This window comes from Solanum dulcamara, chromosome 7 (assembly GCF_947179165.1).
Source record: "Solanum dulcamara chromosome 7, daSolDulc1.2, whole genome shotgun sequence".
In the NCBI taxonomy this organism is placed as follows: Eukaryota; Viridiplantae; Streptophyta; class Magnoliopsida; order Solanales; family Solanaceae; genus Solanum; species Solanum dulcamara.
The window spans coordinates 1313630-1339628 of record NC_077243.1 but is presented as its reverse complement, the minus strand read 5'-3'; the positions used below and the strand labels follow the sequence as shown (position 1 = coordinate 1339628).

Below are 25999 nucleotides of genomic sequence, written 5' to 3'. Positions count from 1 at the left end.
TCGTTCAAGTGACAATTTGGCGGATATGTTCACCAAAGCATTGCCAACATCAACCTTTGAGAAAATGAGATACAAAATTGGAATGCGTCGTCTTCGAGATATTAAGTGATATTTTCATCAGGGGGAGCAAAATACGCGCTGTACTCTTTTTCCCTTAGTCAAGGTTTTGTCCCACTGGATTTTCCTGATAAGGTTTTTAATGAGGCAGCACTCAAGGCGTATTATCAGATATGTGTACTCTTTTTCCTTCATTAGGCTTTTTCCCACTGGGTTTTTCCTAATAAGGTTTTAACGAGGCACATTTCTCGTGGACATCCAAGGGGGAGTATTATCAACCAAGTAATATCAACCAAGTAAAATGGTTGTCCACTTAAAATGGTGGATAGTCCATTTACTTTTTAAGTGGGTAAAATGCCCATTAATATTTTCCTCCACTTGTAAATATGGCTATAAATATAGCCTTAAACTTCAATGTAAAAACACACAAAACACATAAGAGAAAGAATTGCTATTACTCTCTCTATATTATTACTCTCTCTATTAACACTTTCTATATACATATTTTCTTGTTCTTCTTCCTTTATAAAATTGTCAAGTTAGTTAATTTATAACAAAAAGGACATTTTTGAATCATTTTTAATATATTAAGGGTATTTTTGAACGGTTTACCTTAAATTTTTTAAAAATGTAATCGAACCCAACCTATAAGAAGTCCGACTCGGCGGCAATTCCACAGTAAGAAAAAGGGCAAAGCAGCTAGGGTTTTTGCAAATACAGACATTCTCGGCCTACGATTACTCTCCTCAGTATTCAATTTCGTCTAGATTCACAAGCTAACTACGCCTCTGGTATTTGTCAAGGTTTTGTTAGGGTTTCTTCTTTTCCCCCTTTAGGGTTTAGATGAAAAACTGCGGAACCACAGGTAAAAGAAAATATAGGGTAGTTGGAAATAATCTCGTATTCATTTGCAGGTATCTTCGTAGTTAGAGAAAGAATAGGAACGAAATGGATTATGATGTAGCTGAACAAAATGTTGCCGTAGAAGAGCAGGAACGAAACGATGGTAGTGCAGGACATGAATTAAAGCATTCAAACGATGATTCTTCTGCAGGGTTAGTTTGTAGCTTAGTAGTTTATAGCTTATAGTTTGGGTCTTTAGGTTTTAGATAATGGCAAAATCCCCCTCCTGCACGAGGCCATACCGAAATTATTGTAACTGCTGGTTTTGCTTGTTGATAGAAAGCTTTTCGTCGGCGGCATTGCTTGGGAGACTAGAGAAGGTACTCATGCTGTTAATTTTTCGTACTACTTATTTCCGATTTTAATGTCCCTTTCACCTGTTTTAGCATAGCCTCTTTTTTGGTGGGTTGTTTTAACATATACTTGTATACAGATGTGGTGTATACAAGTACAAGTATTATAGCTTTTCATTTATATATGAATCAATGATAATTTTGAAGACAAATATTAGTTGATGTCCTAATATAGCTATCTAGTAGTTCTGCTTGTTCATTTTATAATTTGGTTCTGATGTAGTGGAAATTTTGAAGCCTTACTTATTATATGAGCTTGAGATAGGAAAATTTTCATCTTACATGGAAATTATTATTTTAATTACAAACAACAACATAGTTGGTGAAATCCCATTAGTGGGGTTGGGGAGGGTAGAGTACATGCAAACCTTATTGATTGTTTCCAAAGGATCCTCGTCCCAGGTGCAACAAATCAAAGTAGGTATGAAAAGAAATGAGGTAGATAGATTGTTTCCGAAGGATTCTCATCCCAGGTGCAACAAATCAAAGTAGTTATGAAAAGAAAACACGACACGGAAGAAAATATAACAATCAATAAGAAAAACAGTGTAGAGAATTTGAGAAAGAAACATTAACAACAACAAAATAGTGTGATAACCGAAACACAATAAACAATAAACGATGCTAGATATCAAAATCAAGAAACTACAAGAATAAGGCCAACACTACGACAAATACCAACCAACCTAAATCCGTTGAAAAGCAAGACAACACTCCACTTTCAATTAACCTTCTATCCTAAGTCTCGATCTCCATACCCTGCTATCTAAAGTCATGTGTTTGGTTAGTCGAAGTTGTACTGTATTCTGTCTAATCACCGTTTCCCAATACTTTTTGGCTTACCTCTCCTCGTACCTACTATATCCAACCATGAAAATCACATCTCTTCTTCACATGTCCAAACCATTTCAGAGTCGCTTCCCTTATCTTGTCCACCACGGATAACGCTCCCACCTTGTTCCAGATATCTTCATGTCAAATCTATTCGCTCCTACTCTGTCCATACATCCATCACAACATCCTCATTTCCCCAACTTGCATCTTTCGAACATGAAAGTTTTTGACTTGCCAACACTTCCTCATACAACAAAGTTGGTCTAGCCGTCATTATGTAGAATTTACTTTTAAGTTTATGTGGTATCTTTATCACACAAGACTCCGGAGGCAAACCTCCATTTTATTTACGCCGCACCAATACAATGTGTGACGTCATTGTTCTCCACTTCCTTGAATTAAAGATCCATGATACTTAATATTTGGGTCTTCGTTTCATAATTTTATTTCTTGAGAGCATTTTCTTGCCCAACAAATATGAAATGTTGGACTTTTTGGAATCTCATAACTCATAACCATCTTTGCGTAGTGATTTATTCACTGTGAAGTCATGCTCACACATTTAGCTCCATCACTAGGTGTAGTTCCATGGTTTGAATTTGGAGTGCGTTGGTTCTTTTTTTCAAAAAGGAGTAACAAAGTGTTTTGTGGTTCTTCTCCAAGATGAACTTCTTTCTGAATCCGTGACACAAACTGCTATTCTATGGAGGAAGCCCCCCCCCAAGGTAGATGGTTTTCTTTTTTATATCATATACCAACCATAATGGAGGTTCATAGAATCACTACACATGGGTGGGGACGGTCAACTTGATGCGAGAGGAGTGTGAGTGAAGTTTGATCTTGTGGTGTATTCCTCTGTAGGATAGACCTCAGTAACAACAACATACCCATTGTAATTCTACAAGTTGGGTCTGGGTGGTGTGAACCCAGATCTTACTCCTCCTTATGAAGGTAGAGAGGTTGTTTCTGAAAGACCCTCTATTTAAGTAAAGCAATTCCAAGCAGATTTGAAAAGGAAATACAGTTAGTCAATAGGATATACCTCAATAGAAATGTAGAAAATACTGCATGCAACCTTTGAGTCATATGCTTCTTTGATATGAAAATTCTGCTTTGTTTGAGCTTTCTTGGAACAATTTACGAGTTCATTATCTCCTTTCTTATTGGCCTGTCTTTTTCTTCTTTGGGTGAATCTTGATATTTTTAAACAGAAACAATTATATTGTTGTATGAATCCACTTTCCAAATGGCTTATGTTAGTTGATGTATGTGTATCCAGTTTGTCTTTACTTTGTACTCTGATATCCTATTGTCAGCTCTATGCTAATTTTGTACATGTTATTTTTCCAGAATCTTTTAGGAAGTATTTCAGCAGTTTTGGAGAGATAACAGATTGTGTAATAATGATGGATAAGGTCTCTGGAAGGCCACGGGGATTCGGATTTGTAACATTTGCGGACCCAGAAGCTGCAAATAAGGTTTTAGAGGAAGACCACGTCATAGATGGTAGAACGGTAGGATTTATGCGTGGGAGTATCTTGGACTGTCATGTTTTATTTGGTTTATTATCCTCCTTTATGGAAGTTTACACATTTAGTAAATATAATACAATTTGTGTATCAGGTGGAAGTGAAGAGGACAGTACCTAAGGAGGACATGCAAGTTAAAGGAGCTCCAAAAACAAAGAAAATTTTTGTCGGCGGTCTTCCAATATCTCTAACTGAAGGTATATTAAAGACGAGTTCTTATTATCTATGATCTAAAGGAGATGTTTTAATCCAGTGACTTATTGTAGATGAGTTGAAGGAATATTTTTCTTCTTATGGCCATGTTCTGGAGCAACAAATCATGCTGGACCGCGAGAGTGGTCGATCCCGAGGATTTGGCTTTGTTACTTTTGATAGTGAAAATGCCGTGGAAAAGGTTTTAAACAATGGCCGTATGCACGAAATCCATGGAAAACAAGTAAGTTAGCAGACTCCGTGCTAATCATGATTGTGTTTCTCTAGCTGGTGCTGATGTGGAATGAAATGTATACAGCTCTTTGACATTTTGATATTTTTCAGGTTGAAATTAAGAGGGCTGAGCCAAAAAGAGCTGGTGCTGAACATGCAAATGAGAGCAGGCAGCATCGTGGTGGCAGTGGTTCAAGATCGTATAATAGCTTTGGTGGGTCTGAAGCCTCGTATGGTGGTGGATATGGTAGAGGGTATGGTGGATATGGCGGCTATGGCGACGGCGGCGGCTATGGTGGTTATGGAAACATTGGAGGAGGTTATGGTGGAGGTGGGGCAGGATATTTCTCTGGATATGGTGGATATGGTTATGGATTTGGGTTTAGTGGACCTATGTATGGGGCAGCTGGATACGGAGGCACTAGCTATGGTGCTCCTGGTAGCTATGGTGGTGCTGCTGGGTATGCTGGCGGCAGAGGATATACAAGCGGTGATGATGCTAGCTGGTATGGTGGGGCTAGAGGCTCTGTATCTTTCAATGCTAAAGGGTATGACACTGGGGGTAGCACTGGAGGTGCTAAAGCATATGGTAATGGTGGTGCTGCAGGCGGAAGGTTTCATCCTTACAGGAATTGAGACCTTCCTGACGAGTCTAATTTTGCAATTGTTTTGACTACTCTTGGTTGGCTCAAGCTAGATGTAAAATCTTTGCTGCTGAGTTTGTTTTCTTTGTGGTTGACGGTTCAGTTAGATGTAATCTGCTTATTTTTTTTGAGTAAACCATCTGTAGATTGTATTAGCATACTGATCTGCGTGAACTGTAACCCCCCAGTCTCTTGACTCAAGTTATTTTGGGAAGGAGTTACAAACTTTGTAGTACTAGTCTGATATTTGGATGATATAGTTGCTTCTACCTACAGGGGCAATTGGTTGGCTGGTAAATTAGATATGTACCATAGATTTCAAATATTTTTCATTTTATTTGAAATTTATGAAGTTGGAGTTGAAGATGGAGTTTGTGTTTGTTTAATGTTTTTTTAGAGGAGATAATAAAGCCCTTTTCTCACGTTTGGTGCATTTTATCAACTTGAAATTAAAGATAGAGTTGGAAAACAAGTTTGGAGTAGTTTTTCAAATTTGAAATTCAACCTCAAGTTAGAATTAGAAATTTTCATGGTCAAGATCTTAAAATAAAGTGAAATATTTGGGGTAGAAACTATGTTTATAAGTTGTGTAGAAGTTTACAAGTCGTTTGGAGATGTAATTTATGGGGATGCATAAACCACATTTTAGTAGCTCATTGGAGGTAAGTTGTTAGGGCTAGTTTGGTGTGTGAAGGATGGGGATTAATAACTGTGAAATTAATTTTAGGATGAATTTATTTCATGTTTGATTGAGATAAAATCATTGGATAATTTATTCTGAAATTGTAGTATTATTTATACCACATTAAGGGTGATATAACAATTTTGAGATAACTAATTCGAAATAATTTGCTTCCCTCGAAATGAGCCCTAATCTTGTGTTTGCAAATATTAATCTTCACAATTTAAGGTGAAATAGGAGCTAAGGAGCGATGGATTATTAGGCAAATTTAGTGAGACAAAATGACAAAAGTGTGTCGCTAATAATACAAGGCAGAATGGCAAAAGCATTAATTGCAGTTTCCACATCCTCCTCCTCCTATCCATTTGCACTCTTCAGTTCATCATCGGAAGCCATGGCAATGTGCTCAACATTTTGTCCTCGGCTATCTACTCACCTAAATTGCAAATCCTTCTCCCTTTTCCCCGTTAAACCTCGCTTCTTTGTTTCAATTAAGGCCTTCTCTTCTCAAACTTCTGCTTCTGCTCCCAAAGGTACATTCTCTTTTTTCCTCCAATTTTCACTACAACTAAATGCTTCTGTTTCTCCTTTTTTAAAATTGTTTTCCATTTGCAAACCTCGACTAATTTCACAGGATAGTTACCAGGTAAACAGTAAACTCTGTCCACTAAGGCTGTACATGAGGAGTGTGCTCGTATCGCTTGAAATTATGATTTAAGTTGTCTATTGATCACCAATACTTAAAATTCAATTAATAGGGCTATCCGCTATTCTGCCTGCTACTTCTGGCTCTACTGTGGTTCTAGTAGATGTAGAAAAGGGAAGAGGACGACTTTTTGTTCCTTCTTTTCTATTTATGGTTTTGGTGGTTCTGGAGTTTGGAAAAATCAATTTAGATATTGATGTATTTTGTTTAAGCATACTGAATTCTTCCCTGTTTTATATGATCTCAAACAAAGGCCTCTTTCTGTAGCTAGAAAATTGGGAAGTCTTTAGGACTTTAAAATTAGTGGAAACTGGAATGCCTTTAGGACTTGCAGATATCTAAAGCAGTGATATGTAAAAGTTGAACGGCAATATGTTGGATAACGCGATGAACTTTTTGAGTTGATTTATCCAGGCTGCATGGTATTGAGTCTATTATGCTAAGCGTTAAGTTTCAGTAATTTTACAGTACTATAATGTATGTTTTAGCAACGTCAGCTTGTAGCAATAGAAAGTTTTCGAGGCATTTCTCTTGATCTGCGCACCTGAAGCAAGAAGAAAATATTCTGGCATCATGACATCACGTGAAAATTGAAATAGGATGAAATTATTAAGATGTCATTTTGCATTGAGTTATGAGTACTTCTTTCGGATGCTATTTTACAACTGACAGAAATATTAGGTGTTTATTTTGTCTGATGAAATTTTAGTTTGTCTGCAGCTGATGATCTTCCATCAAGCATTGGCTTTCTAGGTCTTGGAATTATGGGCTCCCCAATGGCACAAAATCTCATAAAAGCAGGGTATGTTCCAATTATTACTTTGATAGACTAATTTGATGGAATTCATTGATCTTTTATTTTGTGATCTTCATAAATCACTGGACAGCGTGTAGTTAACTTCATTCTCATCATTGTTATCGTTCTTTGTTAACCAGCTGAATTATGAGTACCATAAACTGTTACTACTTCAGAAGTACACATTATTAATACCAATATGTGCAGTCTGACATCCGGTCTTGTTTGGGGCAACGAGACATGATTTTTATACTTAAACATCTCTTTTTCTGAATAATCGAATTTCAATCTCTTACAGTTTTATTGTGTTTGTTGTCGTGCTGCAGGTGTGATGTGACAGTTTGGAATAGGACCAAGAGCAAATGTGAACCCCTTATCTCCTTGGGGGCAAAGTAAGTATATGCCAATTTTGGTTTATGCTGCAGACTTAAGTTTGTTTGTGTTGGTATCTAGGAAATGTGTGTTTAAACTTATAAGATAACCCAACAGTGAGGTCCCAATGGTAATCTATGATAATCCTTAACAATCGAAAAAAGAAAGATCTATGCCAATGCTTATATCGCCTTGTATGAGATCACTTAAAAAATTTCTTGACTGTTCTTACTGCTTATACTTGAGGATAATTTGCATTTCAAGGTAAATTGAGGTTCTATGGATAATTTGCATTTCAAGGTAACTTGAGGTTCTTTTCTGCAGATACAAATCCTCCCCTGAGGAGGTTGCAGCATCTTGTGATGTCACATTTGCCATGCTTGCAGATCCTGAGAGTGCAGTGAGTTTTGAGCTTATTTAAGTGCAACTTCTCGTCTTTCTGTATATTTGATATGTCTAGTTAGCATCTAGAAAGTAATACCTTCTTTTTCCAGGCGGATGTTGCTTGTGGAAAATATGGAGCTGCAAAAGGAATGGGACCAGGAAAAGGGTATGATTTACTTTCTGTCCTCTGAAAATTTAAAGGTTTGGACTCTACAATTGTTCTTTTAGCACCGAGTGACAGGTAAAGAATTCTAGTTAGTTTACTGTTAGTTATGTGATTGAGTTTGGAAGTGATTTTCGTCAAGAAGTGCAGCAAATGCTTTGTTGGTATTGTTAATTTGAAAATGAATTTTCTTCCTGCTGCTTATTATGTTAGATGTCTGTCTTAGTTATATCTGGAAACATGAGGTTTATGATTATTCATGATGCAAGAAATTGGAATGAAAAGAATTTCAAAGTTTCCATCCTTTGGGAGGAACTAATTATAAGTTACACCTTCATGGTAGATTTTAAGTCAAATTTTTGTATAATCTGAATTTTTGGTACTGCAAATATATTTCAATTTTACTAAACTGTCATATGTAAAACTTGTGATTACATCATTCTTGTTATTTAAGATTTTTGTTAGAGTAGCGTTTTCTGAACCCAAGTTATTTTGGCTGCTTTTTTATGGCTCTTTCATACAGCTCTCTGATTTTTACTTATGCCTTTTCACTCTGTATGGGTACATGCAGTTATGTAGATGTCTCAACAGTTGATGGTGAAACGTCTAAACTGATCTGCGAACATATTAGAGCTACTGGAGCTCATTTTTTGGAGGTGAATATTTCCCTCGCTGTCATGCATTCTGCATATGAAAGCTATACTTCCAGTTTTACGACCCCATCTATCCCTCAGGCCAAAGAAAAACTAAACAACGACAAAATATTGTCTTGTGTGCGTTATTACGTTGAATAATTTTCCATATTTCTTCCATTTTCTCGAACAGGCTCCAGTATCTGGGTCCAAGAAGCCAGCAGAAGATGGACAGCTAATATTTCTCACTGCAGGTGAAACTTTTCCCTTCAATATATTTGAGTCATTGACTTTGAAATATGCATTGATTAGATACTGTTACATGTTTTTAATAATTAACTTTTCTTGTCGTTACACTTTAAAGTTCTTCATGATCCAATATATGTCTTCGTTTTTCTGTTTGTCTTGAAGAAGAAAGAGTAAGTGAGACAGCTCAATGATTACTAGAAAAATGAGGCAATTCTCTCTACAAGCTAACCTCTCATATCCAAAACCACCTTCTGATCGTAACAAATATGATACTAAAACAAAAGAAAAAGATCTCAATTAAGGAAAATCTTGTTAAGTTGGAAAACAGAGTTAACGTAGAAAAGAGATAAGAGTGAAATAACAAGCATCTGAATGTCACATATGTAAAGCAATTGGTCAAGAGATGCGGCTAAATTTGGGTAGTGTATAAACCTATCTGTGGTGTTATTATGGTTTGTGATTTCAACTAGAAGACAACACACCATGTCATAGGTAAATAGATTGGGTTATATATCTACAAGGGATGGGAGTAAACTGTGAGTAGTGTATAAACTAAACCTATGGGTGGTCATACTTATATTGTGATATATAAGTCTAAATAGATGCAACGCCTAACACTACTACCCCTTTCCACCATCACACAGAGAAGGTGTGCCCTGTACCGAGAACTGAATTTTTTAACTCATAATCTCGTGAGATAACTCTTAGGTCACATTTTATGAAATGTACTAGTTTTAGAAAGAAAAAAAAGAAGATGGGGTTGTTACTGTAAACTTAGAAGCATGAGGACTGGTGTCTTACAAATTTAGGAAATTAGCAATCACCCTTTCAATTGACTATTGATTTGTCCGCATGATACTTTACCTATGAAATATAGCCACATGCGATGCATGTATCTCTCTAATTTTGACAAAAGCTGTTTAGTCAATTTCGTGAGACTATAAAAAAAGGATTAAATTAAAACCAGGGATGCAAACTTTTCACTTTTCAGGTGATGGCGTTCTGTATGAAAAAGTTGCTCCACTATTGGATATCATGGGGAAGGTCTCATTCTGCCTCTTCACTGAGTGTGATGCAACTCTTTCCACTTTCTAATATTTTTTCCCCTTCATCTCAGTCAAGATTTTACCTTGGTGAAGTTGGTAATGGAGCTGCAATGAAACTTGTTGTCAATATGGTTATGGGAAGGTGCTCATATTGAATTCATTTCATCTCTTCATACTTTTGTTCTATCTAACTAAAACTAACGTCAACCTTCTTTCACTTAAAAAAATTGCAGTATGATGGCCTCATTTGCTGAAGGATTAGTTCTTAGCGAGAAAGTTGGACTCGATCCAAGTGTATTAGTGGAGGTATTTCCTGATAAAACAAATAGCTTATTTTTGAGGTTGGACCCTTGTGAATATGCTTCTTGTATCACTTTATCTTCTTAATGGTTTATAAATTATCTTACACGATTTTCTGTTCTTTGTCTAGTCACAAATAACTCGTCTAATGAAGAGTACAGTATAAATATTTTCTTGAGAAGGTAAGCAACTAATATAACTAGAAGCATGTCTGTGCTCTTTAGGGTTTCTGAACTGGATTTCTGTAGGATGGTAAATGTTGATAACATCCCCAACACTTGTCTCCCACGTCAATTGAAGTTGCTGAGACTTTACCTTTATTAGGATACGATTTGGCCAGCAGTAAATACAAAAAGAAAAACAAAGGGGAGAGATTATGTCCATGACCAATTCTATTTGAGTATGGAAAAGTTATAGAGATGGCTACTTTGAGAAAAGTCTGCACTGGCTTAAAACTAACTCCCCGAGTTTCCGGACAATGCATGGTGTGAAAAAGATTTAAAATAGATAATTGGCGTCCGAGGAAAAGTAAAACGAGAAAACACATAAGATGAATAATTTATGCAGGGTGAACATTTGGCGCCTTTCTTTTTGCCTCTTATATTCAAGGAGAACTTCGTCCTCTTTTCAACGGATTTCCTAATATAAGATTTCTCATAGGGTGCATTGAACCTAGAAATAAGTCTAATATCTGTTGCTAATTTTTGCTCCATGGTTTACGCACAGGTGATCTCACAGGGTGCTATTAGTGCTCCAATGTACGCCATTAAAGGTCCTTCAATGGTTAAATCTTCGTATCCAACAGCATTTCCTCTGAAGCATCAGCAAAAGGTTTTCTTAACTCTTCCAAGACTGCCTAATGCATGCAAACTAAACTTCGTCTTCTAAGCGAAAAATATGCTTGTCTCAGGACCTTCGTCTAGCTCTGGGGTTGGCGGAATCTGTTTCACAACCTACTCCAATTGCTGCAGCAACTAATGAACTCTACAAGGTTGCGAAATCTCATGGACTGAATGACCAGGACTTCTCTGCAGTAATTGAAGCATTGAAAGTGAAATTGAAACACTAAACATAAAAGCAGTCTTTGCTGGTAAGCTTGTGTGCATTATGCTATATATCCACCATGATATGGTAAATCTTTTAGGTACAAAACTAATGTTTTCATTGTGAACCCATTTCAAAGGGTTTTATATGTATACCTCCTTTCACATTTTTTAAAAATCTCTCTGGTATTTGTTGAAGCAACGTGAATGATCTTTAATTTGTATTGGTAAGCAAAGCCTTACGAGGAGACAACGTAGTCATTTTCTCTCGACTAATTTGGGATTTAAACATAGTTATTGTTGTTGTTATTGTAGTTATTATATTGTCATCATATGTGTTCTCATTTTACTTATATTATTATTGGCAATTGCTTACAAAGATGTTTGAGATTTGAGAAGCTGATGGTTTAAGCACTAGTATGATATCATAACTGGTATGGTCTCCAACGCCTTGCCCCACAACTCGCCTCGCATCCCCAAAAGGGAAAAGAATAAAGAAAGGAATTGGTGAAGTTATCACGGATGCTGGTCGGAGATATTAAGGTACCTTATTCAATTAATTGAGGTTTGTCAAAGCTGACCTGAGCACCATAATTATAAAACAATGATGATAATAATAACAATAAAGAAACAGCAGGGATCTATTTTGTTTTAAAAAATTAAAACTTAGATGGTTTCAATGGATCTGTCAAAGCCTAAATTTTCTCTCCGAATATTCTGTTTCCTACATTTGCCCACGTTAACCACTCTTTTCTTTTAGGGTTTTGGGTCCTTCGCCAGATGTTATCTTTCAACATCTCTGAAGTGGATTAATAAATTCATAAGTTACCTAAAACTAATTAAATCACACTTTCTTATAATCACATATTTAGAAAATCTATGAAAAAAAGGATAGGAAGGAAAATGTTTTTTTTAGAAAAATAAGTAGGTTTTTATTTATATTTTATGTTTGGTATATAAGTAAAAAATATTATCTTAAAAGTATTTATATATAATGTAGATCAATACTATGGCCTATGAGAGGTGGTTGGTACTTGGTAGGGATCGGGGTGTTGGGTGGTGGAGATGGAAGCTACGAGGGGTAGAAATGAAAATGAGTTATGTTGACCAACGAACATATAAAAATTGGAAAACATACGCCCAAAAGCTTTTTGATCGGACAAATAAGGAATATGAACCCCTTTTTAAAGGTCTGATTGCCAGATAAAAAGTTAGTAGTAGTTATTTTACAGCTAAAAGATCAAATCAACTTTGACATTTGAAATTAAATGGTGGGTCTGAGTATTTAATGTCAAAATGTACTATTCCAAAATTAAGGAGTAATAAAAGCAGAAGAATAGTAGTAGTAGAAGTAATGGTGAGATCCAAAGGACATGGAAAACTATCTTTTAACTAATAAAGGAGCATTGTTGTAAGATCAATTTTCATACAAATGAATATAGACTATGCCCTTTTCTCATGCCAATATGAGAAATTAATATACATAAGAATAATTTCCTTTGATAGATATGGCTTTGGAAATTTTACAATAAGAAGCACATTTGAATGTTGGAGAAAATCATAGGCAGGTGATTGAGGGGTATTACATAATTCAGCGTACTTTATCTATTCTTTAGTAGATTCATTTTCACAAATGTAAATACACCCATTGGATATGAACTTGGTGATATTTTTTAAAAAATAATATTTGAAGTTAAGTTGAGGTATTTGAATATTCAAGTGATATTTGTGAACATGTATTTTACTTGAAAAATATTGAAGGTAAATGCATTTTTTTTAAAATCTTTTTATTATTGTTCAAATTAGAGCGAAAATTGACTATAATCTATAACAAAACAGTTTCTCGAAGAAAAATATTAAATTTGTATGTCCAAACGGGCACTCCACGATTAGATTACCATTTCAAAAAATTGTTGAGTCGTATAAATGACACATACTAGGTGCATAAGAAACACGTAAAGGGGTCCATAAATGTATTTAGACTACTTTATTCTATTTTTTTCATCTACTCCATGTTGATGCTTAGCTTTTGTTCTTTTATTTTTTCTAGTCCAAAACACTCTATCCTCTTAATAGAGTTTTACCTTCAACTTTTCTAGTTATTGTAGACTAAATACTCTGTTCATATCCATATTATTCCTTTCCTTTCATATTAAATTATTTAATTGAAATAATTATACTGATTCAACTCAAATGTAATGGAGTAGTATTTATTCAAAACATCCAACTTTTTAAATAATTATGGGGGTCAAAATTAACTTTATTTGACCGAGTAATTTGTTTGTTAATAGCACCTAAGACAACGTTGAAATAAAGTAGGGAGTTGAATCATGAATATATTTGTAATGATAATACTGTTTTTGTTGTTGATTAATTAATTAAGAAAGTTGAGTTTATGTCATTTACAGTACATTATTTAACGGCTAATACATCATTGATCCAAAAGTGGGGCCTAACAAAAACAATTTCACAATTGCAGGAGGCCACGTTGATAATAACTTATATATCGTCTATTTATGATATTGTTCTCTGTGCTAATTCACGCTCTTTCATACTGCGTGTCAGCCACGTCGCCAATTTCAAAATCATTGCCGCCCGCGATAACACCCCTACCTATTTCATTTCGTGTGAGAGTCAATTGTATTAATTTTTAGAGCTAATGTTAATTAAATTTAACTACCCAAAAATTAGACGAAAAATATCATAAGCTGCAATCCTTTTTATATTAATATGAAAAATTATATATATTTTAAAATACTAGTTAAAATTTATACAGTTTGACTCATGATAATCGAAACAAAATGGAGGGAGTATTGTCTTTGGCTTTTTTACCAGCATAAAATAGAAAAAGTACTCTTAAATGAGTCAACAAAAAAATTTGGTAAATAATAAGTATTAATTAATTTAAATAAAAGTTGCGATAATATTAACTGAATATATAAAAAGCATATCACTATTAATTCTTCATGAATTCCCAATCATATTTAGATGATAAATACATGTAAGTAGATGTAATATGACTATTCATGTATATATAATGTAATATTCTTATTATTTAATTTGAAAAAAAAGAAAGAAAATCACTTGCATATAAATCATTAATCTACAATAATTCATTTCGACATGTGATACATTTCATGATGTTGTACTTAAGATTCTTGCTTTTAAGTGTATTGTTTTTAGCATCCTTTAGAGACTTAATAATGTTAAAAATCACACAAATAAAGAAAATTATTTGATTTTCCAAAATTAAATATATTATTTAATGAAGAATAATTTAGATTTTCTCCAAAGTTGCAATACTTTTCACATTAATCAATCGCCTTAATTGAAATTATAAGTCCAATACAATAAATGCATTTCGAAATATTTTTTTTCTCTACAGCTCATGTTCTTCGTGTCAATAACCTTCGTTCACTTTAACATATCATAAGAAAAATATTTATTTTAATATTAATTACTTATTTTAAAAGTATTTTTCAAGTTTATTTAAACATGTATCGATAATAAAATAGATATTTTATTTATTATTTGGTACGGAAAGTGTAAAATATATTGTGAAGTTAAAGATGTGCTTCTTAATTAGTTCGTGTAGCTAACGCGTTATTAATGAGATATGAGATTTGTTTTGGTTTTTTATAGGCTTCAATTTCATCACTGTTCCTTCAGTCTTTTCCTTCCTTACGGTACCCCATTGGAGAAACAAGCCATTTTCTCTCCTTCTCTTTCTTCTTTCTCTCTCTAAAAAAACTCCATTGGGACAGGTATATCCATTCTTGAAAATTATTTCTAGGGTTTTGAATTTTATCCCTGTATCAGCACAACCAAAAAGGGGTCCTCTTTTCATCATCAAAGAATTACCCACTTTTTTTTCCCTTAAAAAATGACGACTTCTGCGGTGAAGAACAACTTCTTGCCACCGGGATTGGTGTCAAATCTTCAGGAAGTTCTTCTTAACAGAAAGGGTGGTGCCCAAAATGATAAAGATCAGCAATCGAAGCCTAAAGATGATGACCCATCAACTCAGCCGTCGTCTTCCGACTCGGTTTCCGATGCTGCTGCTGCTGATGACGCCGACAGTTCAAAGCCAGTGGTATTGGTTACTAACGCTGATGGGATCGAATCTCCTGGTCTTACTTGTCTTGTTGATGCTCTTGTTCGTCAAGGCCTCTGTAATGTTAACGTCTGCGGTCCCCAATCGTGAGTTTCTCTACTTGTATATACATATGTTTTGTCATATTCATTTACTAGATGTTCTGCTGCGTTACTTATACATAACCCCTCAACGCCAGTTAAATTTTGTTTATGATTTTGGTGTGGTTAGTTTTGAGTGTTTCAACTGATATTGTGTAGAAGTTTGAATTTTGGACCCTTGAGTTAACTTTGCCAGTTCTTTTTAGTTTGAGCTAAAAAGAAACATATCCGAGATTTTGAATGATTTTGGAGGTTTTTTGTTTTGTGGAAAGTGTATCGGCTACTGTAGAGATAAATCTGTGGCGGGTCACTCTGTTATTCTAACAGAAACCACAGCAGTTGCTTCGACTGACATACACTGTTCACGGTGCTATTTCCTTATGTAGTTTAGTGTATATGATTCTAGTGTCTTTAATTTTGAAATTCATTAGTATTTTGTCAACTGTTATGTTGATGTTTGAAGGCGGACCATTCAGCTTTGGGAATGCCTTCTTGTTTGAGCTAAAAAGCAACATATCCGTGATTTCGAATGATCTTGATAATTCCTTTTTTTGTGATTAAATCATATCTGCAATTGTAGAGATAAATCGGTGGCGGGCCATTCTTTTACACTTAAAGAAACCATTGCAGTTACTCCGACTGACATTCACGGTGCTACTGCTTATGAAGTATCTGGTACGAACACACAAGCACTGTAGGGTTATTCTGTTGAAGAGTTTGGCAATGTATTTGTATGTTTAGAATTCTATACCATGCTTTAGTTTAACAATGTTATGCGTGGTGGATTTAATCTTCTTTCAGGGACTCCTGTAGATTGTGTGTCATTAGCCTTGTCTGGGGCACTCTTTTCCTGGTCGAAGCCGGTCCTGGTATTCTTAGGCCCCCTGTCTATTGTGTATCATTTTTTTGAAAAAATGGATTTAGTATCGCTTACCTGCTGAGTCTGTCTATTACTTCTTACCCCTTGGATGTTTAGGTAATAAGTGGAATCAACAGGGGTTCAAGTTGTGGCCATCAAATGTAAGTACCATAGTCTCTGTTAGTACTCTAATTTAGTATGCATGTATTCCTGAAATTCTGTAGTCACTAAGTTATTCAAGCTGTGATTTAAGGTCTCTTGCCCTTGTATTTCTTATGATTTTATGTCCTAGGGAATCTGTGATTATGTGTACTATTTCACTGTCCAGGTTTTACTCAGGTGTTGTAGCTGGTGCTAGGGAGGCATTGTTTAACAGCGTTCCATCTATGTCGATATCACTTGACTGGTACTTACCTTTCTTTTTTGATCAATTGAGGTTTTGTTCGTTCTTCTTGTTCTTAACTAATAGTTTGTTCTATACTATACTTCAGGAGGAATGATGAAAATCAAGAAAGTGATTTCAAGGATGCCGTGAGTGTTTGTTTACCATTGATAAATGCAGCCATCAGAGATATAGAAAAGGGAGCATTTCCTAAAAGTTGCTTGTTGCATATTGGAGTTCCAAAATCTCCTCTGACAAACAAGGTCTGTAAAATGCTCCTCCATCTCAACTGCACTTCTTTTGGGAAAAAAAAGTGACTGAAATGCAGACTTCTCATTTCTCAACACAGGAATCTTAAATTTGCATAACTTGTTTGAATTTTAGTCAGGACTTCCTCTTATTTCTATTATAATAGCAGTGAGATTTGGTTTAGAGGGGACCTGTGGTGATTAGAGGTTATTTAGGGGTAAGCTACAACATAATATAAATGTCTACCTGGGAATTCTATTATTTGTTAATGTAGTGTGAAGATGCCACATAAAAGAAATAGTTTAAAGTGTTATACAGCACCAAATATGCCATGGACAAGCCAAAGAAAATTATTGTTAAATGTATCACGCCTATGTCATCCTATAGTGGGTTAGCCACAAAACAGTTATTCTTGCACCGACTCCAGTTTCCAGAAAGGGAAATCAAATCAAACATATTCTTTCAAATTGGGAAGAATAAAGAAAAGAACATTTGATTTATGATATGGTTGACTGTCCATTGCATTGCAGAGAGGTAATTCCCTGCCATTAGTCATACATGGACTAATCACTATTATACCTTCTGCAATGGTTGCTAAAGCACATTTCCATTTTTTCACCAGTCCACCTATTGTTGAGATTTCAAACAACAGAAATATCATTTTTGAAACCTCCACTTGACAGGGATTCAAATTGACCAAGCAAAGTCTCTGGAGCTCTAAGCTTTGCTGGCAAGCTAAATCATCCACCAGAAATCTTGCTGCTGGACGTTTTCTTCCAAATCAGCAAAGCCTTGGGATGCAGCTCGCACAATTAGGTCGAGATGCTTCTGCTGCAGTGAGTACTCTGTATCTTGCATAATTGCTCCTTTATATAATGTAGTAGCCTAATAATTGCATGGTGGTGAAAAAAAGTCCACAATAGACTACCTTATGAATCTTTGGAGTAGAGCGTCTATGGAGCTAAACACGTAATGTTCGAATTGCACATCGTTGTGTTATAGTTATAGAGGATTATGAATTTAATATCCCCCTGTTCTTCATCTACAAGAAACTTGTAAAGAGTTGAAATTATCATGAATGAGTGTAGAAGTATCAACCAATCAATTATGTCTCTATCCACTGTATTTAATAAATTAATATTCCACTTAGCAGTACAATTTGTCCACCCAAAAAAGAAACAGAAAATTAAAACTTAAAATAGAAAGAACAATAAATATAGGATTCCAAGTGCTGAAGTTAAAGGCTAGTTATTAGGAAGCTGATTCAATAATCAGCTTCAAGTTAGCTGAGTAATACTTTCAGATACTTGTTGATGCCTTGTCATATTAATCAAGACAATAAAGGGCAGTAATTGTTTGAGAAGTGTGACATGTGTTTGGAAAATGAGTAGTGTCATCCCTACTTGTTGTTTTCTGTCCCAGTCCTCATGTCTTTCCTCCTCTCCTGGACATCATCAAACCTCTGCGTTCTTATTTTTTCTCAGGGTGCTGCTCGCAAATTAGCTACACAGAGAAAGAACATAGAGGTTGTTGAATCTGTTGGTATTGCAGGGAAATCTGATCCGGACAGGAAAGTCAAGTACTTTAGATTGGAGGTAAGAATGCTTTTTCCTTTTCTTGCTACGTAGTATTTAGTTGCTGTGCTCGATGAGTACAAAGGGTCAGTTGGATTTTTGATTGGAACTGCAAATTATAACATCATAGTCTTTCTCAATGGAAGTAATTTTTAATTTCTCTGCTAATGCACTTTTCCATTTATATGGCAAGTGCTTATCACTTTGATGATATAGCATGCTTCTACAGTTCTACTGTTGATTCTTGAAATGCTGCAAAATTGTGGTTTATACTGCCAAATACACCAGCATTCCTTCTGCAACCCTTCACATCTCTGCCATTCGCTCTCCCTCTCCAACCCAATCCCTGTCTTTTTAAAAAATGAGTACCAACTAGGTTTAATTTGTTCTCTTATCTGCTTTGTTATTTGCCCTGCAGTTGCTTGACAAGAAACAAGAAGAAGAAGACGAGGATTTAGATTTTAGAGCTCTCGAAAATGGATTTGTAAGTTCATTTCTGCTAATTCTTTCTTCTACATGACACTGGGGGTAGTCTGTTCCAAACTGGAAAGCTTTCTAGTCTGCTTAAAGGATGAGAACTCAATAGTCAGAGAGTTCTGTGCTCGGAGTGTCATATTGTTCTCTGCCCTTGTGCTAGAGAAACTGTTTTCAGATGCTCTTGACCAGTGGATCTTTTTGTGCTCTTTCAGGTGGCAGTCACTCCAGTCTCTCTTGCGATGCATCTGGAAACAGATGTTCATGCAGCTGTGTCAGAGTGGATTTCTTCTGCATTGGAAATGGAACAATGAAAGATGAAGCCAATGTTCATTACTGTTTGTTGTACATCTTTAGATGTCTTTGTTCAGGTCATATTGCATAATTTACATGGGCCATAATTGTGATGCCTCAATTATTTATTTGGTTTTTCTTATTTCATTCAACCTTTTGATTTGTGTCCTGCGAAGCTAATGCTTCCGCTGTTGATTTAAAAGGCCAGCATGTTGTAAAAGTGCCATACTTTTTTGCTTGGTACATCAAAATTGTGTTTTAGGTTGATTTTTATTGGGGAAATCTGTGATGTTAGGCAGGATGGTGGAATCCTTCTTTTCACCTTGTAAACTGGAAATTGCCAGATGAAATATAGTGGAATGTTGTTGTCTGTTTATAATGGAGTTGATTGCTTCCTTTCAATCTTCTTGTTATTCATTTTTCAACAGGTGGGAGTTGGAGAAGCTGGAAAAGAACTTGAGTTTTCATGGGCGCAAAACATTGGTTGGATTCAAGAGGCCCAAGACTAAGGCCTGGCTCAGGATCTATAATAATATTCAAGATTTTGCACTTATTGCCCTATGTTAGGGTAGTCTTTAATTTTTTCTCAAGTATTCTTAACTATGATCTAATTGTGCCTTGTTTGGCATAAGTTTAGAGAATTTTTACCCCATAAGTTCTGGAGGAATAAGTTGGGCCTCAACTTTGAAACTAAGGCATAATTTATGGGTTTGAACTTCATAAGGTACAACTTTGTCTAGCGGACAAGTCCTTTCATTTATATTTCGAGTTTTTTGCGTTGAAAGTTGGAAAAGGATAATATATCTTGTGATTTTTTTAAAAAATGTTAATAGTATTTGCGTCCAATTGTTTTTATTAATTAGGGGGTCGTTTGTATGGGGATGGGATAAACACGGATGTCTCATGAGATTAATTTAACGCACCTTTTGTATGAGATAGTAATTCCACCATCTAAGTACAAAATAATGAGATAAAATAATCGTGGAATTAGCTAAGACCTCAAACCAAATATCAGATCAAATTAATTTTAAATTTTATCCTTTAATTATTATCCTTATCCTACATATCAAACAATTTCTTAAAGTATTGAAGAGCAAAAATTAAAGATCAACCAATTTGAGGATAAAAATTAAACACCACCTCAAAATAGAGGCATTCATGTGAATGACCCAATAATTTTTCTCACCTTAATAATTTTGGGTTATTCAAACTTAGTTTTACCCTTCATTTATACTTTAGGGTCACTCATACTTTCGCCGTTAGCAAATTATTTCATACTTTCTCCATTAGCAATTTTTTTTGTACTTGACGTTGGCCAGATAAAAACGTATTTCAATAACAACAACACATCCAAAGTAATTTAATTAATGGAGTCTTGAAAGGATAGTATACGAATTAAAACCTTATCTTAGGAGGTAAATAGTTTGTTTTCGATTGATTCTTGACTCAAAGAAAAACAATTCAAAGCAAACCAATGCATTTGTTTCGAATAATACTTGTAGGTGTCTCTGCGCTAGGATTATGAAAGGACTAAAAAATCAAAGGTACAGGGTTCCATCAACTTATTTTTGAATTGTATGTATTGTACTTTTTATGTTTGAGGAGTCAACCCAAGATAATATAGTAACGTATACGATTTCAAAAGATAACGTCCTTTCACACAATTATCTGCACTTATCAGCATTTTATCCTTTTACAACTTTCAACGCAAAAAATTCGAAATATAAATGAAAGGACTTGTCCGCTAGACTAAAATTGTCATACGACGATATTTGACTTGAGCACTGATTCTAAAAATATCAATAAAGACTTTTTTGACATATATCAAAAATTCCCTTAGAACATGTAGTATTAAATATTTCATATAACATTTTCATGGCTAATAATGAAATGGAAAGATTAAACTTAAAAAGTTTTCAAATTAAAAAAAAAATGTCATTCTTTTCAAAGCAGATTATAAGTGATTAGTCTCATTTAAAATAAATAGACGGATTTGCTTATCTCCTAACTAATTAGCATAATAATAATAAACATGAAGTAGTGTGGTCAAATTGATTAGGAAATTTATAGGAAGTTGACACCTCGTTGAAGAAACATTACATCTTCTGTGGAAAACCATAGGATTTTTTTTCCAATTTTGCTAATAAATTCCATGAATTTTTGTTCTTTCTAAAGCTACCAAACACAATTTCTTTGTTTTTAAACAAATTTTGGAGAGGAAAAATGAAAGAAAAAAAAGACGAAAATTCTTCTGAACAAAACACTACTACAATTAATAATAAAAACTTTGATTGGTTAACTGATATATATTCTTAATTAAGATGTGAAAAAGATTAATTAACAAATTTAGAAATTAGAGATTTACGTTAAGGAAAAAAGATTTTTTTTTTACTAGAAATTAAAAAAAATTTAATGCGAACGGAAAAAATTTCCGAAGATGAACAATGGTCCCCTTAGTATCTGCAAATAGCTTGGCTCTAAATTAACTTTTCAATTGAGTATTTTGACTATCAGAAATTAGGAAAAATATTTACTCCTCCCGTTACATAATAGTTGTTATTATTACTCAAAATGGCCATCCCAAAATACTTGTCTTTTTACAAAATTAAGAAAAAATTAATCAAGTTTATTTTACCCTTAAAATAAAGGGAAACTTACATAAATCCATTAGTTTTAGGAGCTAATTACTTAGATACACTTTAGTTTGCAATATTACGTATCTTATCATATGTTTGTGCGTCTGGATACATTCAGATATGTGCAGATACATTCGTATATCCAAGTGGATTCGCATGTATCTAGGATACATAACAAATCAGCTCGCTCGCCTCCCTCACCTCTCTCCCATCTCGCTCGCCACTTTCTTATGTATTTGAAATCTCAAATACATGTGAATCACGTCAGATACATATAAATACATGTATCTAGTGTATATCTAGTGTGATTTACGTGTATTTGGGATACCTACGAATCTCGCTCCCCCCTCTCTCTATTTTAATATATCTGATAGCAAAAATACATGTATCTGGTGGAAACTCTTAATTAATGGTCAAGTACGTAATATTTTAAAAGTATGGAAAGTAATAGTAACTATGATAGTGAAGTAGATGTTATTATGCAGTTTTTCCTAAAATTAATTGTATTTAAAAGTAAATAATATTGATTGTATTGAAAAAAGTTATAGGTAATTTAGTAAAAAAAATTAATTTTTATTAATAATTTCTCAAATGGTGTGTAAAAAAAATGTGACAATTAATATGAAATAAATCAGTACAATTTTAGCTACACAATTACTTAAATTGGAACTTGCTATGTCCAACTCAAATCACTAACAACTGTTTTCTTATATGAAACTTTGTTAAAGTGAGAGAATATTCTAGTTTAGGTTTTATTCTTTTTTGTAACATTTATGTTGTATTTAATCTTTTCTTATATATACTAGTTCTGTAATGAGATTTACATAGTGTATTTTATCTATTATATAATAGGTAACCTGCGTCTTAAATCTTTTTATCTACTGTATCCCTCTGTTCAATTTATTTGATGCACTTTTTTTCCTTTTAGTCTATCCTACAAACATGAGATTTTTTATATTTAAAAATAATTTATCTTTCAACTTGTCATTTTATTTTTGATAAGATAATTATTTATAACTTACACATATTTATAACTTATTTTAAATTATAATTTTTTCCTATAAATTTTATATTCACTTAAATTATATCACATAGACCGAAAGAGTATAAAAAAAAACATGTGAGAGTTATGACAAAGGGAACTCGATCTACAAGTAAAAACAAATTATTGGAAGACATGAAACTAACTACTTATAATATTGATATCACAAGTATTTATTATTGTTACAAAGACTAGTACTTCACGGGAGGGAACAAAAAAAAGTGCATAAATGTAACTAAAGTTCTCAACTTAACTATGCAAATTAAAATGATAGCTCTACAATAATAAAATGAAACTTCCTTCATAATAAATCTCCCTTATTTCAAGTACTATGGTATACTTGAAATAGAAAATAAAAAGCTTACCATCTTCTTCACGACCATGTTCATCACAAAAGCCAACATGTACATGTCTCTATGAATCCCAAGTTGTAGGAAGAGTACTAGGTCTCATCATAAATTGATCGGGAAACAATAAAGGTGTCTGTTGAAGATATAAACAAATAATGGTATCAGAACAAAATAAAAGTGCTGAATTAATGTGACTGGGCATGTTGAAGATATAATTTAGTAAAAGTATGCTCTAAAATTGTACGTACCATCATTAAATCTTGATGAATTTTGATATCCGCGTTTGTTGAATCCATGAAATTCTCCTCATTAGTACCATTCAAAGAAATGTTGGAGGTGAGCATGGAATCAATGGAGTTGTCTTGTTTAATTACTCTAGGGTTATATTCAAGGTCATGTTGAAGATGATTAGGATAATTGAAATTAAACCATGTAGGATCATTTGAAATTGAGTTAAATGTCAAAGGGAGGGAATTAGGCTCCACTTGATTAATTAAGTTCAAATCCCCATTATGATTAATTAAATTCAAATCCCTATTATAATTAATGTTGTTCATTTGGTCAAGAATTAGGGGAGAGTTTGTACTTGACATGAAACAATTAGTAATAGGAACATTGGGGTTGAATGAGTAGAAATTATCAAAAGAGGGATTAGGGTTTGGATTAGTGATGAGATTATTATAATTAGGAAAGATGATGGAGAGATCAGGGTGGATTCCATGAGAAAGATGGAGCTTCTTTTTGATACCGGAATTCCAAAAATTCTTCACTTCGTTGTCTGTTCTTCCAGGTAAATGCTTTGCTATTTGTGCCCACCTATAAAAAAACAAAATGTCTCTTTTACATGAAAATTACACACATATCGATCTCTTCATAAAAAAATTACACAAAATTTGTGCAAGGGGAATTAATTGACATCGCTTCATTAGAAAATTACATTATGTATATAAATTAAATATTTATATAAATATATATTATATTTTGATTTTTCTTTAGTTACCTGTTGCCAAGAATGCTGTGGAGCTCAATGATAAGTGCAGCTTCTTGAGGGGAGAAACTCCCACGTTTCAAATCTGGTCTGAGATAATTTATCCACCTCAATCTGCAGCTTTTCCCACATCTTTGAAGTCCTGTGCCGTATAAAAATAGAGGCGAATTCAGGATATGAATTTGATAAATATTCTCCGAGTCAAAATTATAAAAAATAATAAGAAAAAAAAAGAAAAATCTTTGGGTGTTTATTCCACATGTGCATGTGCTCGAACTATACAAATGACGGAAGAAAACCAGGTGAACTCTAAGATATAAACTTGATAAATTCAATATTTAAAATTAAATTATAAAATTAATTACGGGTCCATATATATCTAATTTGTTTCGTACCGAAAATACTGAATTGAATCCATTAGTGGGCGAAGAAAGAAGAGGAGAACTTGACCCATAAAATTCCACGAGAAAGAGCACGATCCTCGAGATCCACAGGAAACATATCTTACTATATATATAAGTGGACTACCGGCGATATCATTAAAAATCGTCCTTGCATCATGACGTTGTTTCATTGAAGATGAAATTACAGAATGCTTCCGCCTACTCAAAACTAAGAGAGGATGCCGCCTACTACTAAAATGTCATGATGCAAGAAATAATTCTTTAACTCCATGGATGACCTAATTAGTTTCATGTGACCGCTAGATGATCAAGCTGGCAATCACATGAACATAAAAAGAAAATAAATATAAAATAATAAAAATATATTAAATAAAGAACCTGCAAGCTTAGGAACAGAGCTCCAACAACCATGACCATAAGTAGTAATATAGTTAATGAGTTTTTCATCTTCTTCAGGAGACCATAGCCCTCTCTTCACTTTTTGTTTGTTACAACATGTATGATGACCCATTTTCTCTTTCAGATAAACAACCACAGACTAGTATTCTAACACAAACAGATTCTAAAAACAAACAACAAACTAAAAATAAGAAGTATCTGGCAGAGAAACCTCATGTTTTTTTTTTAATTTCAATTGGAAATTAAATCCTTTGAGTTTGTGTGGAAAGAGAAGTGAAGGGACTCAAATCTCTTATAATAGATGCTCATGAGAACTGACTAGTACTACACTACATTATTTTTTTGGATATAACTAATATATATGTAACAAATTTTTTATATTATCGATGTAATTAATTAGGGGCGAAGTTATAATGGTAGTTACGGATTCGACAAATTAATTCAGTCATTTTGAATATTCAAATATTATAGTTGTATTAAAAATTCACTTAATACTTACTACGTATCGTTGTTTCAACTTGTTTGTCTAGTTTGATTTGACATGAAGATTAAGAAAATAAAAAAGACTTTTTAATCTTGTAGTTTTTAACTAAAGATATGTAAAAATGTACCAAAATGTCTTTTCATCCTGTGGTTTTAAAGATTTCATGTTGAAATTTTAGAATGAATGAGTTGCTAAAAAAAAGAAAGACACATTCTTTTTGAAATGGATTAAGAGCCCGTTTGGATGAGCTTTAAGTTGGTCCAAACCAACTTAAAGCTTTTTTTTTAGCTTTTGGACGTGTTTGTCTAATGCTAACTTTAAGCCATAAAGTTGTTAAACTCAGTTAAAAATGAAAAATTAGGATTTCTAACTTTTTTTTTTCTAAGTGCTTAAAGTCATTTTGTTTGATCATAGAAATTACTTTTATATCCCTTATATTTTAACTAAATTCCCAAACTATCTTTTTTATTCTTTTAACCCTAAAATTCAAACACTTATTTTCAGCATAAGCACTTTTATCCAAACACTCAACTGCTTATTTATAAAAATAA

The 25999-nt window shown here is 33.9% G+C and overlaps 4 protein-coding genes across 6 annotated transcripts; 3 read left to right on the top strand and 1 right to left on the bottom strand.

The window, feature by feature from the left end:
• The first annotated feature begins 711 nt into the window (after positions 1-711).
• LOC129896166 (heterogeneous nuclear ribonucleoprotein 1) lies at positions 712-5112 on the top strand. 2 transcript variants are annotated; one of them, XM_055972004.1, is made up of 7 exons: positions 712-848; positions 972-1112; positions 1240-1280; positions 3498-3661; positions 3771-3873; positions 3943-4112; positions 4214-5112. In XM_055972004.1, exons 2-7 carry the CDS (start codon positions 1006-1008, stop codon positions 4736-4738), a joined length of 1110 nt encoding a protein of 369 aa, XP_055827979.1. In that variant the 5' UTR covers positions 712-848; positions 972-1005; the 3' UTR covers positions 4739-5112. The 2 variants fall into 2 exon arrangements, with proteins under 2 accessions (XP_055827979.1, XP_055827980.1); XM_055972005.1 differs by having other exon boundaries at positions 712-860.
• Positions 5113-5663: 551 nt separating this feature from the next.
• On the top strand, positions 5664-11451 carry LOC129896257 (glyoxylate/succinic semialdehyde reductase 2, chloroplastic). Its single transcript, XM_055972113.1, has 12 exons — positions 5664-5961; positions 6855-6936; positions 7257-7322; positions 7627-7702; positions 7797-7852; positions 8421-8505; positions 8675-8735; positions 9722-9774; positions 9848-9918; positions 10010-10082; positions 10803-10907; positions 10987-11451. The coding sequence occupies exons 1-12, from the start codon at positions 5745-5747 to the stop codon at positions 11143-11145; spliced, it is 1104 nt and encodes a 367-aa protein (XP_055828088.1). The 5' UTR covers positions 5664-5744; the 3' UTR covers positions 11146-11451.
• A 3328-nt stretch (positions 11452-14779) lies between these two features.
• Positions 14780-19906, top strand: LOC129894369 (uncharacterized). 2 transcript variants are annotated; one of them, XR_008767674.1, is made up of 11 exons: positions 14780-15319; positions 15894-15988; positions 16115-16182; positions 16290-16333; positions 16501-16578; positions 16664-16817; positions 17487-17639; positions 18288-18398; positions 18796-18861; positions 19067-19222; positions 19574-19906. XR_008767674.1 is itself a non-coding variant. In XM_055970034.1 (10 exons), exons 1-10 carry the CDS (start codon positions 15003-15005, stop codon positions 19163-19165), a joined length of 1185 nt encoding a protein of 394 aa, XP_055826009.1. In that variant the 5' UTR covers positions 14781-15002; the 3' UTR covers positions 19166-19543. The 2 variants fall into 2 exon arrangements, 1 of the variants encoding a protein (XP_055826009.1); XM_055970034.1 differs by lacking the exon at positions 19574-19906 and having other exon boundaries at positions 14781-15319; positions 19067-19543.
• A 3331-nt stretch (positions 19907-23237) lies between these two features.
• Positions 23238-25180, bottom strand: LOC129893862 (transcription factor MYB26-like). The gene is made up of 4 exons (XM_055969282.1): positions 24944-25180; positions 24174-24303; positions 23422-23989; positions 23238-23306 (listed from the first exon to the last, which is right to left on the bottom strand). Exons 1-4 carry the CDS (start codon positions 25074-25076, stop codon positions 23238-23240), a joined length of 900 nt encoding a protein of 299 aa, XP_055825257.1. The 5' UTR covers positions 25077-25180.
• Between the last annotated feature and the right edge of the window lie 819 nt (positions 25181-25999).

Bases quoted from the DNA above. Each gene is read 5' to 3' on its own strand.
- LOC129894369 (XM_055970034.1), top strand. From the start codon at position 15,003: ATGACGACTTCTGCGGTGAAGAACAACTTCTTGCCACCGGGATTGGTG. The intron at 16,818-17,486 runs GTCTGTAAAATG...TCCACTTGACAG, and splicing joins AATCTCCTCTGACAAACAAG to GGATTCAAATTGACCAAGCA. The intron at 17,640-18,287 runs GTGAGTACTCTG...ATTTTTTCTCAG, and splicing joins GTCGAGATGCTTCTGCTGCA to GGTGCTGCTCGCAAATTAGC.
- LOC129896257 (XM_055972113.1), top strand. From the start codon at position 5,745: ATGGCAAAAGCATTAATTGCAGTTTCCACATCCTCCTCCTCCTATCCA. The intron at 5,962-6,854 runs GTACATTCTCTT...GTTTGTCTGCAG, and splicing joins TTCTGCTTCTGCTCCCAAAG to CTGATGATCTTCCATCAAGC. The intron at 10,908-10,986 runs GTTTTCTTAACT...TGCTTGTCTCAG, and splicing joins CTCTGAAGCATCAGCAAAAG to GACCTTCGTCTAGCTCTGGG.
- LOC129896166 (XM_055972004.1), top strand. From the start codon at position 1,006: ATGGATTATGATGTAGCTGAACAAAATGTTGCCGTAGAAGAGCAGGAA. The intron at 1,281-3,497 runs GTACTCATGCTG...TTATTTTTCCAG, and splicing joins TGCTTGGGAGACTAGAGAAG to AATCTTTTAGGAAGTATTTC. The intron at 4,113-4,213 runs GTAAGTTAGCAG...GATATTTTTCAG, and splicing joins ACGAAATCCATGGAAAACAA to GTTGAAATTAAGAGGGCTGA.
- LOC129893862 (XM_055969282.1), bottom strand. From the start codon at position 25,076: ATGGGTCATCATACATGTTGTAACAAACAAAAAGTGAAGAGAGGGCTA. The intron at 24,304-24,943 runs GTTCTTTATTTA...TATACGGCACAG, and splicing joins CTCTGTTCCTAAGCTTGCAG to GACTTCAAAGATGTGGGAAA. The intron at 23,990-24,173 runs GTAACTAAAGAA...GTTTTTTTATAG, and splicing joins CACAGCATTCTTGGCAACAG to GTGGGCACAAATAGCAAAGC.